Raw genomic sequence first — 13,250 nt, 5'->3', positions numbered from 1 at the left:
ACACAGCCATGGATATTTATTTATATATAGGGCTATACAGCCATCTACTGGTTACACAACAGTATTACAGATAAGAAATGGTGCATGAGGTATATTTATATTATGTTTGAAATCAATATTTTAAGTCTGCAGTTTGTTATGTGGGAGTTCAAAGCCATTTGATTTGTTAGATTATAATACATTTCTTTTCTCATTATCCAGGGAGTGGAGAAACTTTTCCATAAACACAATTCTGATGCTGACATAGAGGACGGAGTGGTACTAGAGATCCACTGTTCACATCAGACAAGAATCTTGCTTTGTTCAGACACATAATCTTTGAATAACTGGAATCTTGATCTTCAGACACCTGATATTAAGCAAATATTTTAATTCCTTTGGAGCTCTATATTAAAACAAACACAGTTCACAAGTACACAAGAGGTTGCACTTTATTCGTATTAGTCTGTGCTGATCTCGGATTAGCATACCAGCAGCATTTGAATGTTAAGGGGATAGTTCACCCAAAAATAAAGATTCTCATGTATTTTACTCACCCTCATGCTGTCCTAGATGCCTTTTAATTTCTTTTTTTTACAAATAAACACAAATTAAGATTTTTAGGAAAGTAATCCATCTCTTACTTTTACTGTAACAGGAACTATTCAAATGATAATTGCATCATTTAAAATGTATATGAATTTTAAATATGTATTCTGTATTTGTTCTTGTGCATTTTTTATAGTAGTGTATATCATGAGAATACTGTGCATTACATGTATTGTATGCAGTTAATGTTTTGTGGATTCTCGTCTTTCCTTTCACAACATAATTGCATCCAAGACTTTCACTTTGATACTTGTGTATATGCTGTAGTGACAATAAAGAATGCAAATTTATTTGAATTAATTCATATTTTCAATTACATTCATTCAACTGGTTTTATAAGTCACAATTGAAATTGTTGATGATTGTTAAAAATGTATTTCCAATTTTAAATGTTAGAAGATAATATTGACTAACTAGTAAAATTATCAGCATGATAAAAAAAAATGGCAACATGAACATTCTTTGTGTGAAATATATAGCCTAATGAAATGCCCTAGAGGTTGTATCATCTGACAGCAAGCCACGATTGTAATTTTCATATTGTTTAAATTCCTCTTAATTAAGTGATCATTAATTGTGATGGTATAAATGCATATGCTAACAATGTGATGTGTGATGGCCATGATTGCCGACCCTGATTACCTGTTGAAGTATGACACACGCGTATACTAGTATTCTCTTTTAATTGTAATAGGTCAACCTAATCAGAGCCTACAATGCAGAAGAATCATCGGGAATAAACAAATATTCTCCCAAAACATTGGACACTATACAATATTTTCAGTATTTTATACAGTAGGCTACTTTAATGTACAATTACACCTGAATAGACTGAATAGATCTCTTGCACTCCTAAAAGCTTCTGTCGACAAAGTAGTAACAGCAGATAAATACAGATACAATTTTAAAAACAAAACTCATAACTTAATATCACTAAAATGAAATAGAAAGCTGTGCTTACAGAAGCACGTCCTGCGTCTGTAAACACAACACTGACGTCTTCACTTCCAGGTAAAGAATATGTCAATCAAAAAATCAGTAGCCAATGAGAATACACTGCTGCTAGCCCCGCCCCCACGAGAGATATGTGCCAGAATGGGAAACTCAGGGAGCGTAAACGAAAACTTCAGAAGCGTACATGAAAAGTCTGGAAGCGCATTTGTAAGTTCAGATCAGCGAAAGAAAGATGTGAAAACAGTTTAGCAAAACATGCAGTGTATTAAAAACGGAGTCAAAAAATTTGCCTGCGCTTTTTTTTTCCGTTTTTTTTTTCTTCAGTTTTACAGATATTTTATTCAGTTTCAATTTATAATTGCATTAGTTTCTTGAAAAGTTACGATCATTATTATTGGCACAAAGGTAATTCCATAGTGCATCCTAATGGACAAATTTGTCTTTAAAAAAAAATAAAAAAAATTATGCCATTGTGTTAATAACAACTGCATGCATTTTGGCATAGGTGTGTATTTTTATTGGAATTTTACTATTTCACCCCCATTTCCAAATTCTATTCTGCACTAGGTACACAAAATACTTCCTCTCAGCACCATTTGGACAAAAATGTCCGCATTGAAACCCATTAAAACTGCAATTTTTAATCCCAGGGCCATTTAACTATAAAATGATGCAATCTTTGCTAAGAGGCTTTCATTCTGTTGGCAGGTATTCAAAATTTAAATGTTTACTATTTTTTACCAGGTTTGGCCGATAAAGCAAATACTCGCTTTATTCCTGTTTTCTGCTTCGGCATATTATAGAGCCAACTGGATAACTTATGCAGCCATAATTGTGTGGGTGTGTTGGTATGGATGTCAGAGTGTGGTTTGTATGTGTGTAATAAAAATAATTTGTGTGCTTGTAATATTTGAGGGAGAAAAACTCAACTGCAAATCACAAATCCAACCACTGTGTGCACCAGTGGAGTTTTGCTGGCATCTAATGGGGAAAATCTGGTACTGCGCCCAAACAAAATCTTACCAAAAGCAATTTTTTTGAGATATCAATCTCAAATTTGCAACACAACTTGTTTAGATTTATGGCTTTGATTTTCTAGCAGTTATAGAGTACAATATGTTTCATAAAATATTTTAAGATTTATTAATTTTTTTTACTTCAACAATAATCTTCCAAGGGTCTTCTTTAAAATTAGACCAAACTATTTTTTGACTAGGACATTTTTGCTCACTATGGTCCTATTTGTAACTTTTTTAATTGATGCACAAGTGTGTGTGTGTGTGTGTGTGTGTGTGTAGCATCACCCCTGCGTTCATGTTCATGCTTGCATATTCCCTGTTCTCTTCCATCTCTTCAGTCCACAAATTCCCGTGGGCATGCTACTATTAAAAACACCTGTCCTGGTTTTCCATCATGTCCCTCTTAAGTAAATTGAAAGGATATGATATAATGGTGCCATTGTTTCATTTCCAGTCTCTCAACACAGTTTGCCTAGAGGGCTCAGGGGCATTTCCGGATGGTCAGGGCAGGACAGGACAGGACAGTTTCTCTTCCAAGCATCATAAATCCAGTTTGACATCCAGGAGTGATTCTTTTAAGATTATTTACAGGATTGTGTACATAAAAAACGGATTAAACTTTTCAAAGAATTCCCAGTCGTGTTTCCAGTGGGGGATTTGCATAATGAAATTTGAAATGTGACACAAAGATGGTTTTAATCTCAGAAATATCGCAGTCCTTCCTGACTAACAGAGCTTTCTAGACATTCAAATTTCCACCTGAAGGATAAAGACGAAACATGAATCAAATCACACGCTCGGTTTGCGTGTGAGAAACGTAACAATCTTTCAGAAGGGGAATAAATCATTATTTTGCTTAATCCTCTGACTCATATCAAACAGGATATACATACTTGGCTACAATCACAAAAAACAACAGTGTATATCAAGTTGGGTTATTGTCCAAACACTGACTCAAAGTGGGAAGACACAGAAAACACGAATTGTTTACAATGTCTTTCTTTCCACATCTTTAAAGTTAGTGACATTTCTGACGCACTGAAATCCTAATAACAAGTTTTCACATTATGACCACGATTTTCCGAGAATTCAAGCCCTTCACTTGTTTTGATATCAACTCTATTACACTCGGGACAGACACTCATAAAGTAATGGTTAACTGGCTTTACTTGTTCCTTATTCTACTATGTTCAATTTGAGCTCTGATGACTCTGGGGTAAAAATAAAATGTATTTTATTTATATATAGTATTTAATATATTTAATATTAATACATATTATAATGTAATATTTATGTAAAATAAAAAATATATCTGGTTCTACATTTAATAAAACAATCAAAGTGAATAGCTTAATTTAAGTTTGAATGTTTTAATTATATATATATATATATATATATGTATATATGTATATATATATATATATATATATATATATATATATATATACATATATATACATATACATATATATAATGGTATCTGAATTTGATTGGCCAGTAGGGCAACAAGGGATTGTCATTATGAGTGAGTCATTGAATCATTCATTCAGCCGATTGGTTCAAATAACTGATTCATTCATTTGAACCAATCGGCTGAATGAATGATTCAATGACTCACTCATAATGACAATCCCTTGTTGCCCTACTGGCCAATCAAATTCAGATACCATTATATGTACATTCAAACTTAAATTAAGCTACCCACTTTGATTGTTTTATTAAATGTGGAACCAGATATATTTTTGATTTTACATAAATATTACATTATAATATGTATTAATATTAAATATATTAAATACTATATATAAATCAAATACATTTTATTGCAGTTTTCTGTGGATCACTTGTTGTGGCCGCATCACAAACAAATAAATAGGCTAAATAAAGCGAGGAAGCGGGGCGCAATGGCTGCAAGCGGCAGCACCACCAGTCGCTCATCACAACTTGTGGCGCACAACCATATAAAAAGGCTAAATAAATAAATAAAGCGGAGTGTCTGCAAAGCGTCTGCCAAATGCATAAATGTAAATGTAAATATGAATAAAATAATAATAAATTAAGCGGAGCTGCAGGTGGCCACAAAAAAACAAGGAAAAAAGCAAACAAACAAACACCACGGCCTATCTCTGAAAAATAATAGCCCTATGAACTAAATAATAATAATGACTTTTTATTTATATTTTTCCTGTGAAGGACAAATAGCCTAAATGTATGTAATCTCTCTATTTATAAGGTATTTTGAATGTTTTTAGTCAGTGGAATTTCTCGCGATCATTGACCTGATGAGATGATAGATAATGACAAGTGAATGATGGGTAATGAGAGCATCAACAACACGGAGTGAAAGAAAATGGATCGAGGAATGAGAAAACGGCAAGTAGAAAAGGGTGGAGCAGGAAAAAAAGAGAGAGAAGAAGCGTAAGGCTTTATTGGCTGAAAGTGGGAAAAGCGTGGCCTCTCAGTGCTAAAATTGCCAGGGCCTCTTTTTGGTGCCAGTCCGCCACTGGTGACAGAGCAGAAATAGACACCTGGCAACATTATAACAAATCTAAGTTACTTAATATTAACTTCTTGTTTATTAAACTGTTGTGTAAAAAAGCAGGGTCAGACCTGCAATTATTCTTTTTTCATAAGTTATGTTCAAGATCCAAGGTAAATCCTTTGCCACTATTAATGTTACACACAAAAATGTTATTCGAACTCAAATAACTTGAGATAATCATTGAGCTGTCAGCCGTGACTACACAGAAAAAACACATTAAATCCTAATAAAATATATCTTTTTTATCAGCTAAATGATATTACTGTCTTGTTGCAATACTGTATTGATTTCAGAGAGGCAAAAATATAGGAATATATATTTTATATATACACACTATATATAATAATAACACTTTTTTTCATGGTATAGGCTACTGGCTACATAGGTTTGCTCCTCGGGTATCAAGACCATGACCTTGCTGTTGTGAGCATAGGTCAACATAACCTATGGCAAGATTAACAACATCGATTCTCGAAATATCGATTCTTGACATGGAGTCAAAGGCAGGAGGGATACTCCTTTGAGTTTCATTATGATGATTTTTTGCAAAGAAAGGAAGTGATTAAAGACTTATTTAATGTCTTCTGGGATCTCATATTACATCAGATCCATGCAACAATACTGTGAACTCCTTCTGGATTCAGTGAGTAAGCACTAAGCAGAAGTTAACATCATCATTACATCCATAATAGAGAAACTGCAATTATAGCAACAGATGCATGCAGGGGAATTCCACTACTCCACATCACTAAGGCCCAGAGGTTCAAAAAACATGGAATTCCCCTTTATTAAAAAGAAAAGAAGTGGATACAAATGTAGTAAAGAACACCGTATCCCACTACAAAATCAATGCTAACCAGAGTGTTTATTATATGATAATATGAAGAAAGACTGGAAGTATTCATAAGTGTGGCTTACATCGTGAGGAAAGCTGTTTAGCGACAATATCTGAACTTCTATCCCCTGGCCTAAACCATTCAGTTTACTACATGAGAGAATCAAAATAAAGAACGGTATTCCTAGACAAAGAGCCAAAGAGGCAATACTAACTAAATGGATCATGTAATATCTGTACAACAAAACAACAAAATTATTGATGGCAAAGACCTTCTAAGTAATGGAAAACAACATTCAGCTGGAACAAATTACATGCTTCCCTCCACAGTCTGAAATGTGCTGTTAGCTTGTATGAGGACTTGTGTGCTGTTTATGCAATAAACTATAACATTGATCACTGAGACGGTTCTGCACTGTGATATTGACACTCTATAGCAATGATTAATATCGGCTAAGTCATTATTTACAAATAAATCAAATAAAAAAATAAATAAAAAAAACATGTAGAAATGAGCATAGTGCAAAAATAATTGCGGCTGTGAGCCTTCCACATTTCCCACATTACCGATATCGTCACCCTCTTTCTCCCACCTTGCGATGGCCCTCGTGACCAGGATATTGTCCATGATGATATACGTGAAATTAATTAGCATGTGTCAGTTTAACTATTGACAAAATCACACCGGGACATTCAAATCCGCGTTTGCTCTGCAACTGACACAGAGAAAGCAGTTTCAAATAACGATTGTATCAATTACATGATTACGTCACTAGGTGGCGACAGGTGACTGTTAAAAATGTGTTCGTCATTGAATCAATCATTCAAGACATTTGTTAAAAATCACTGATTCATCCAGTAATGAAACAAGTGAAGTATTATGAGTGAGTTGTTGAATCATTCATTCAAACCGACTTAATTTTTTTTAAATAATTCATTTAAATTAATTAAACATTTTTAAATAGACTGAAGCAATTTACATTTTGTCAGAATCTCTAGTAAATGACATGTTTGGTAGTTTGTCTGTTCAGAATCATGGGAGAATCATCAAACCAAAAAATGGTGGTTCTCAGTTTATCCGGAATTGTGCGGCTCAGCCTTATTCCAAAATATGTAATATATTTAACATCAAAAACACATTTCCATTTAAAATATTTGCTTTACTATGAATTGTCTACATTTTGCATGTGTCTACACTTTCTTGCCTATGATGTAAATATAGATATACCCACAAGTAAATTCAGAAGAGATTTTAGGATAGCATCCTGCCATAGTCAATGTTTTTTCACATTAGGCTATGTGAATCAATATTCATATTAAAATAATTTCTGGTAATCAGCCTATTGTGGTAAAAATCCATTCTCTCCGTTTGCTATTTTCCCCATAAATCTAAAACAGGAATGTGCTCCAATGTGACCTCACACTGGAACAGGATTCTTGTATAATTATTCTTATTAAAGCTTCTTATTCAAGTTATTCAATTAAGAGCAGTGAGTGATTTTCTGTTTTTCTTTTGTTGGTGCTTTTATTATATCACTGTGCTTTAATACACAGATCTCATTTACACATGTGATTTACGTTCACAGACATAACTGACTGTTTATTATGTGAACTTTTTGACATAACTTTGCGTGTATTTGACAGCTTAAGCAAAAAGAAAACCTGCTTCGGGTGTGTGCGATTAGAAAACCACTGAAGTTTAAACTATTATGCCTTTAAGACGCATGCAAAAAAATACTTTTATGATGATGAAAAACTGCAATGCCACAATAGAGATAATAATCAAAACCAAACCGATGTTTTGCTAGTTTTGGCAGAGTTTCTGAGGCACGAGCTGTAAAGGCACAGCAATATTCTGAAGCAGTAGCTCATTTGCATTTAAAGATACATGCTCAAAAATGAGTGGGGCCTATAATTAGTGCTACATATACATATGTGTGTGTGTAAATGTATACACAGACGCACACACATACATACTAAACTATACACACACCCATACAAACACAAACTTTTATGTTAGATGCGATTAATCGCGATTTATTGATTTGACAAAACCAGGTATAATAAATGATCTGTGGAGCATTTTGAGCTTAAACTTCAGACACACATTCTGGCGACACCTGAGACTTATATTAGGCTGCATCTTGTAAAAGGGGTAAAGTATTGTTCATTTGGATAACATAGGCAACACAGTGCACTCACAGCAAACAAGCTCTCAGGGAACAAAACACAGACACATACGCAGTTAACGGAAACAACACAACACACACAAAGAACAACATACACAGGAAAGCTGCACGCGCACACACACACACACACACACACACACACACACACACACACTGGAAACGCAACATAGAGCAACGTATACACCTGGAACTCGGCACACAGAGGCATGTCACAAACCAGTGTGAGAAACAGCAACACCTCTCTCCTGCAAAGTTTGTAACCTATGCACTGGCACACAGCCCAGCTGCACAAATCACTTCACCGCTATGAGAACACAATGTGTGTGTGTGTGTGTGTGTGTGTGTGCGTGCGTGCGTGTGTGTGTGGAGGCAGAGCCGCGCTTAAACCCGCCCTCGAGAGAGATCTCATTTCCCCTAAAACCTCCCATTTTTCCTCCGCCGATGATCTGTCTCGCCTGTACCTCTCTCTATCCTGCTCCACTAGCCCGGTCATGGAGCTCGCAGCGAGGTGTGTGTTCCTGCTCTCCAGCTTCGCCGCGCTCGCAGCGCTCGATCTGGACGCGATTGAGCCCGGCTTCTATGTGGAGACCAGCAGCCCATCAGATGTGATCGACTATAAAGATCCCTGCAAAGCTGGTGAGCACGAAAGACATTTGTTTACACTGCTTTGATAGATGCAAGCTTTCGCGCAAGCCACGTAATGCTGCTGTGAGACTGTGCGAACTATTAACTGTAGATGACAGCGGAGCCGCGCAAAATAAACACGCGATCCACGGCGTCACTAAACGCACGAATACTTTGCGCAAAGTGTACTTGTTGTTGACACAACGGTGTCTTAAAGATTACGCGATGTTTTGACATCCAACACGAAACTTTATACCTGGAGGTGTTTTCTTTTGTCAGATCACAGCCGAAAAGTTTTTCTTCGTTTTTTTTTTATTTTTGGTTTGTTTACATGAAGTTTCGAGCAAGTTTGATTTTGCGAACGGTTGAAATTCAACATTGACATTGTGTACATTTTAATACAAGTTAAAGTGCAATAAAAAAGTAGGCTATTTGCGAAACTTCTCATTGGGATTTTGGGATGGTTTGCAACAAAGTTGCAGATTGGGTTGCTATAGGTATATATCTTTATATATCTATATTTATTATTCCCGAGATAGTGTTCTCCGTTAGTGTTGGAACATCCCCCCCTTTGCCATGTCACTCTGTTGAATGACGTAGTGACCGGCCGGCTCGATTTTCCTGCACAAGGTGAACTACGTCATCAATCACAATAGTTGCCCTATGACGTAGGGGGATCAATTTTTTCCCCATTGCTACCACTAAACTAAGAGTTAATACTGCATACTTTTTTAAATATGTGAAACGGAGTAGTATTCTACATTACTGTCACATGACCTTATTACATGCCTGTTTAATTCAGTAAGTGGCACCCTGTTGTCATACATTTGGTTATAATATATTGTATTTGTAAATGTAAAAAAATTAAAATAATTGCTAGACAAATGATTTGAGATAAATAAATGTAAAAATCATGGTTCATTTGTTACTCAACTGAAAAATATATGCACACATACACTGCAAATATAGTAGGCTAAGTGCAGTATAGCTGTAGGCTATATCTTGCACGCACCCAAAGTTAGGCTATAAAAAGTGCTTTGCCTGATGTCCCTAATTTCATGGCTAGACCAGACTTGTACTGTATACCCACATATTTCTGAGGATAACTTTATCTTGACCTAAAATCAACCAATTATGTTTGATATAATTACGGTTTAGTAGCTCTAGGGAAGTAATTAATTCTTTGGGTCCCAAGAGAAGCAATGACTATTTTCACATGTCCTGTTGTCAGGGCAAGTGCCCTTATTTTGTTGTTAGCCAAAAAGAGGTTATTGAGTTTCACAGCTGAAAATGTTTACTAGGAAGGAATGGGAGGGCAAAACTTTCAGCATCTGACTTGTGCTTGAAATTTCTCTGGATTCTAAAAGGTGCCTCCCTCAACTTTATGTTTAGGTGACAAGTGTTCATACCAATTTTTTATGGTAAAGTACTTTCTCCAATCCCAGATTAATATTAAGAGACCGCTTTAAGTAATCCATTGCTTGGTTGATTTCCCTTAAAGGATTAGTCACCCAAAAATGAAAATTCTGTCACTAATAAACTCGCCCTCATGTCGTTCCAAACCCGTAAGACTGTCGTTCATCTTCACAAATGAAGATCTTTTTAATGAAATCTGAGAGATTTCTGTCCCTCCATTGACAGCTACGCAACTACCACTTTGACGCTTCAAAAAGTTCATAAAGAGATCGTAAAACTAATCCTTTTGAATTGAGCGGTTTAGTCCAAATTTTCGGAAAAGACTTGATCGCTTAATATGATGAACATATTTAATTTAGGCTTTTATTCACATATAAACATTCAACAACTCACACATCAGTTGTGGTTAACGGAAGATCAAGCATGTTCGTTTGATGTGCGAGAACCAATGAGGTTTGTTCTTGCGAGTCAAGCAGGTTCGGTTGAGCTTCTGTTTATGTTTGCTGATCAATGTTAATATGTGAATAAAAGCCTAAATTAAATATGTTCATCATATTAAGCGATCAAGTCTTTTTCAGAAAAATTGGACTAAACCGCTCAATTCAAAAGGATTAGTTTTACGATCTCTTTATTAACTTTTTGAAGCGTAAAAGTGGTAGTTGCATAGCTGTCAATGGAGGGACAGACTCATTAAAAAAATCTTCATTTGTGTTCAGAAGATGAACGAAAGTCTTATGGGTTTGGAACGACGTGAGGGCGAGTAATTATCGACAGAATTTTCATTTTTGGGTGAACTGTGGTGCTATAAAAACATTGCTGTTTGTTTGAGCGCCCTGACCCTCAACAGAGCAAAAGTGGCTCAACCAACGGTCGAGATTGGGGCGGCATTATCTCTTTAGCCAACCAATGACAGACGAGGAGAGTTTTCTGAGAAACCAGTTTGTTTTTGCTCTTCCGTGACAGTAGAATTTGAGAGCAGTGATCAATAACTAAAGATTTTAGGTCCATACAGGTTTGGAACAACATGAGAGCGAGTAAATGATCATTTTCATTTATAGGTTGAACTATCACTTTAAGAGAACATGCAACCGATCTGCTATGAAAATAAAGGAACAGAACTTTAATTTAGCTTTAGGTTTCTACAGAACATTGACTGTAATCTTCAGCTTGTGGTGGGATGTTGTGGATTTCCTTTGTTTTTCCACCTGCAGGATGACTTTTCACTGGTTTTTACGCTGTTGAGTGGATGGACTGAATCCAGGTTTCTTAAAGCTCACACAGAGGTCACTCCGGAGACGTGTAAAACCTCAGAGATCTTGGTCTCTATTAACTTGTCTGCTACTCCTCTCCACCTCCTTCCTAACTCCCTCTCTTTCATCTTCCTCTTTTTCACTCTTTCAGGCCTAGCTTTTTTCCTTGTCCTCATTTGCAGCTGAATGGGGTCCTTGGCTGTTCATTTTTACATTTTCACCCCTCTGAGAGACAGACAAGTGGCTATAGGACAATAACGCAGCCCACCAGCTGAAATTGGTATTCCAGGCAGATTAGGCTGGTTGACCCGCAAAGGCTCAGGGGGCCGTCGATCTCATACTAGGATTAACTTCCCAGATTGTTCTGTCACTCTGTGATTCAGGCTCTCCAGCGACGTTAAGCCAAAGCCATTCTGTTTTCGTGTGTGACTCCTCGCTATCGCATTTCATGCATCATTCGAGTTAGCTTAGCTAAGAGAAGTGGCTATATTTTGGCTTTCTCTACATATTTGTGTTTGTTTGTTCGGTACATGAGTTTTTCGTAAAAAGGAAGCCGTGTATTTACACTGGATGTTGTGAGTCAGAGTTCAGTGGCCGTTATGACGCGATACACCAATTATCCGTTCGTTCACAGCTGTTCGTGTCCTTTTTTATAAACATGTTTTCGCAGTTTAATAGTTTGGTCATCACAATCTCCGAACAAACAGATTTTGCAAGGCCAGTGTGGAAGTGATGCTCTTAATTTTTGTCTGTGAAACTTCCTCAGAACATTGGTTTTCGCTGGTCTGGAAAGAGTATTGGCCAATCTTTCATTACCCCTAATACCTTAACTATGATGTCAATACCCATAGTGCCTTGCTCTCTGACCTGATTGGACTGTTAAACGTGTCTATAACTTTAGAGAGCGCTCGCCTCTCTAAACAACACACCCTTCATCCCTCTCAGATCTGAGTGGTAGAAGAGGACGGGGTTTGGGATTGGTTCTGGATGGGGTCCAAACGGCCCAGCTGGAGCAGAGATTATGTGACACGAGAGGTCTGCGTTTACGAGAGAGGAGTAGGAACACAGATGTAATGTGCCTTGTTTACACTTCATCCAAAGAGAACGTTCATGGTAGAACGTTCATGACGCTAAAACTCGCCACATATCTGATCTGAATTACATTACATTCCTTACATTCACACCAGCAAAACGTGTTATTCGTTTTTTAAGGGAAATATTCAAATGAATTGATTGCAATTATTTGAGGCATAGTAAAAATCTAAAATGATCACCCTCAATTAATTTAAACATGTTTGACTTTCTTCTGTGGAACACCAGAGAAGATATTTAGAAGAACTGTTTTTTTGTCAACACAATGAAAGTGGGGTCCAAAACAAGGAGGCCTTTTAAAAAAAAAAATCTTCTTTTGATGTTCCACTGAAGAAAGTCAAACCAATTTGGAACATGCAGGGTGAGTAACAGATTTGTCTTTTTTGGGTAAACTATCCCAATAAAAATGGGGTATACTTCGTTTTTTCGCTTGCCGTTATATCTCATGCACAGTCTAGCATTGAAGTCTTCAAAATATTCTCAAATTGATCATTAGCCCATCTGGATGTGTGCCACTTATGATGATTCACCTGACCTTTCGAGTGCAATAACAAAGTTGTGCCATCTATATACTGGAGTCGTACAATCACGAGTACCTTCTGACCTCCTCAAATATCAATGGTTGTCGTTTCCACCTTTGTCTTCTGTTATTTTCATTTGCGTTGTCCATTTTCCACTAGATTTTGAAAGCTGTGAGTGTTGCCACCTAGTGGACCCACGAATTGGTGCAATAAATAAATA

At 36.4% G+C, this 13,250-nt stretch overlaps 1 protein-coding gene across 1 annotated transcript in view; it reads left to right on the top strand.

The window, feature by feature from the left end:
- Positions 1 to 8,558: 8,558 nt before the first annotated feature.
- bmp1a (bone morphogenetic protein 1a) overlaps positions 8,559 to 13,250 on the top strand; it is a 100,141-nt gene continuing 95,449 nt past the window's right edge. Inside the window, exon 1 of the mRNA XM_082188693.1 lies at positions 8,559 to 8,763. Within this exon, the coding sequence (XP_082044819.1) occupies positions 8,619 to 8,763 (145 nt within the window). The 5' untranslated portion in view covers positions 8,559 to 8,618. The remainder of the gene's footprint in view (positions 8,764 to 13,250) is intronic.

Source organism: Leuciscus leuciscus, assembly GCF_965113295.1.
Source record: "Leuciscus leuciscus genome assembly, chromosome: 13".
NCBI classification, from domain to species: Eukaryota; Metazoa; Chordata; class Actinopteri; order Cypriniformes; family Leuciscidae; genus Leuciscus; species Leuciscus leuciscus.
Note: the sequence above shows the minus strand (reverse complement) of the source record. Positions and strands in the feature narration are given on the sequence as shown.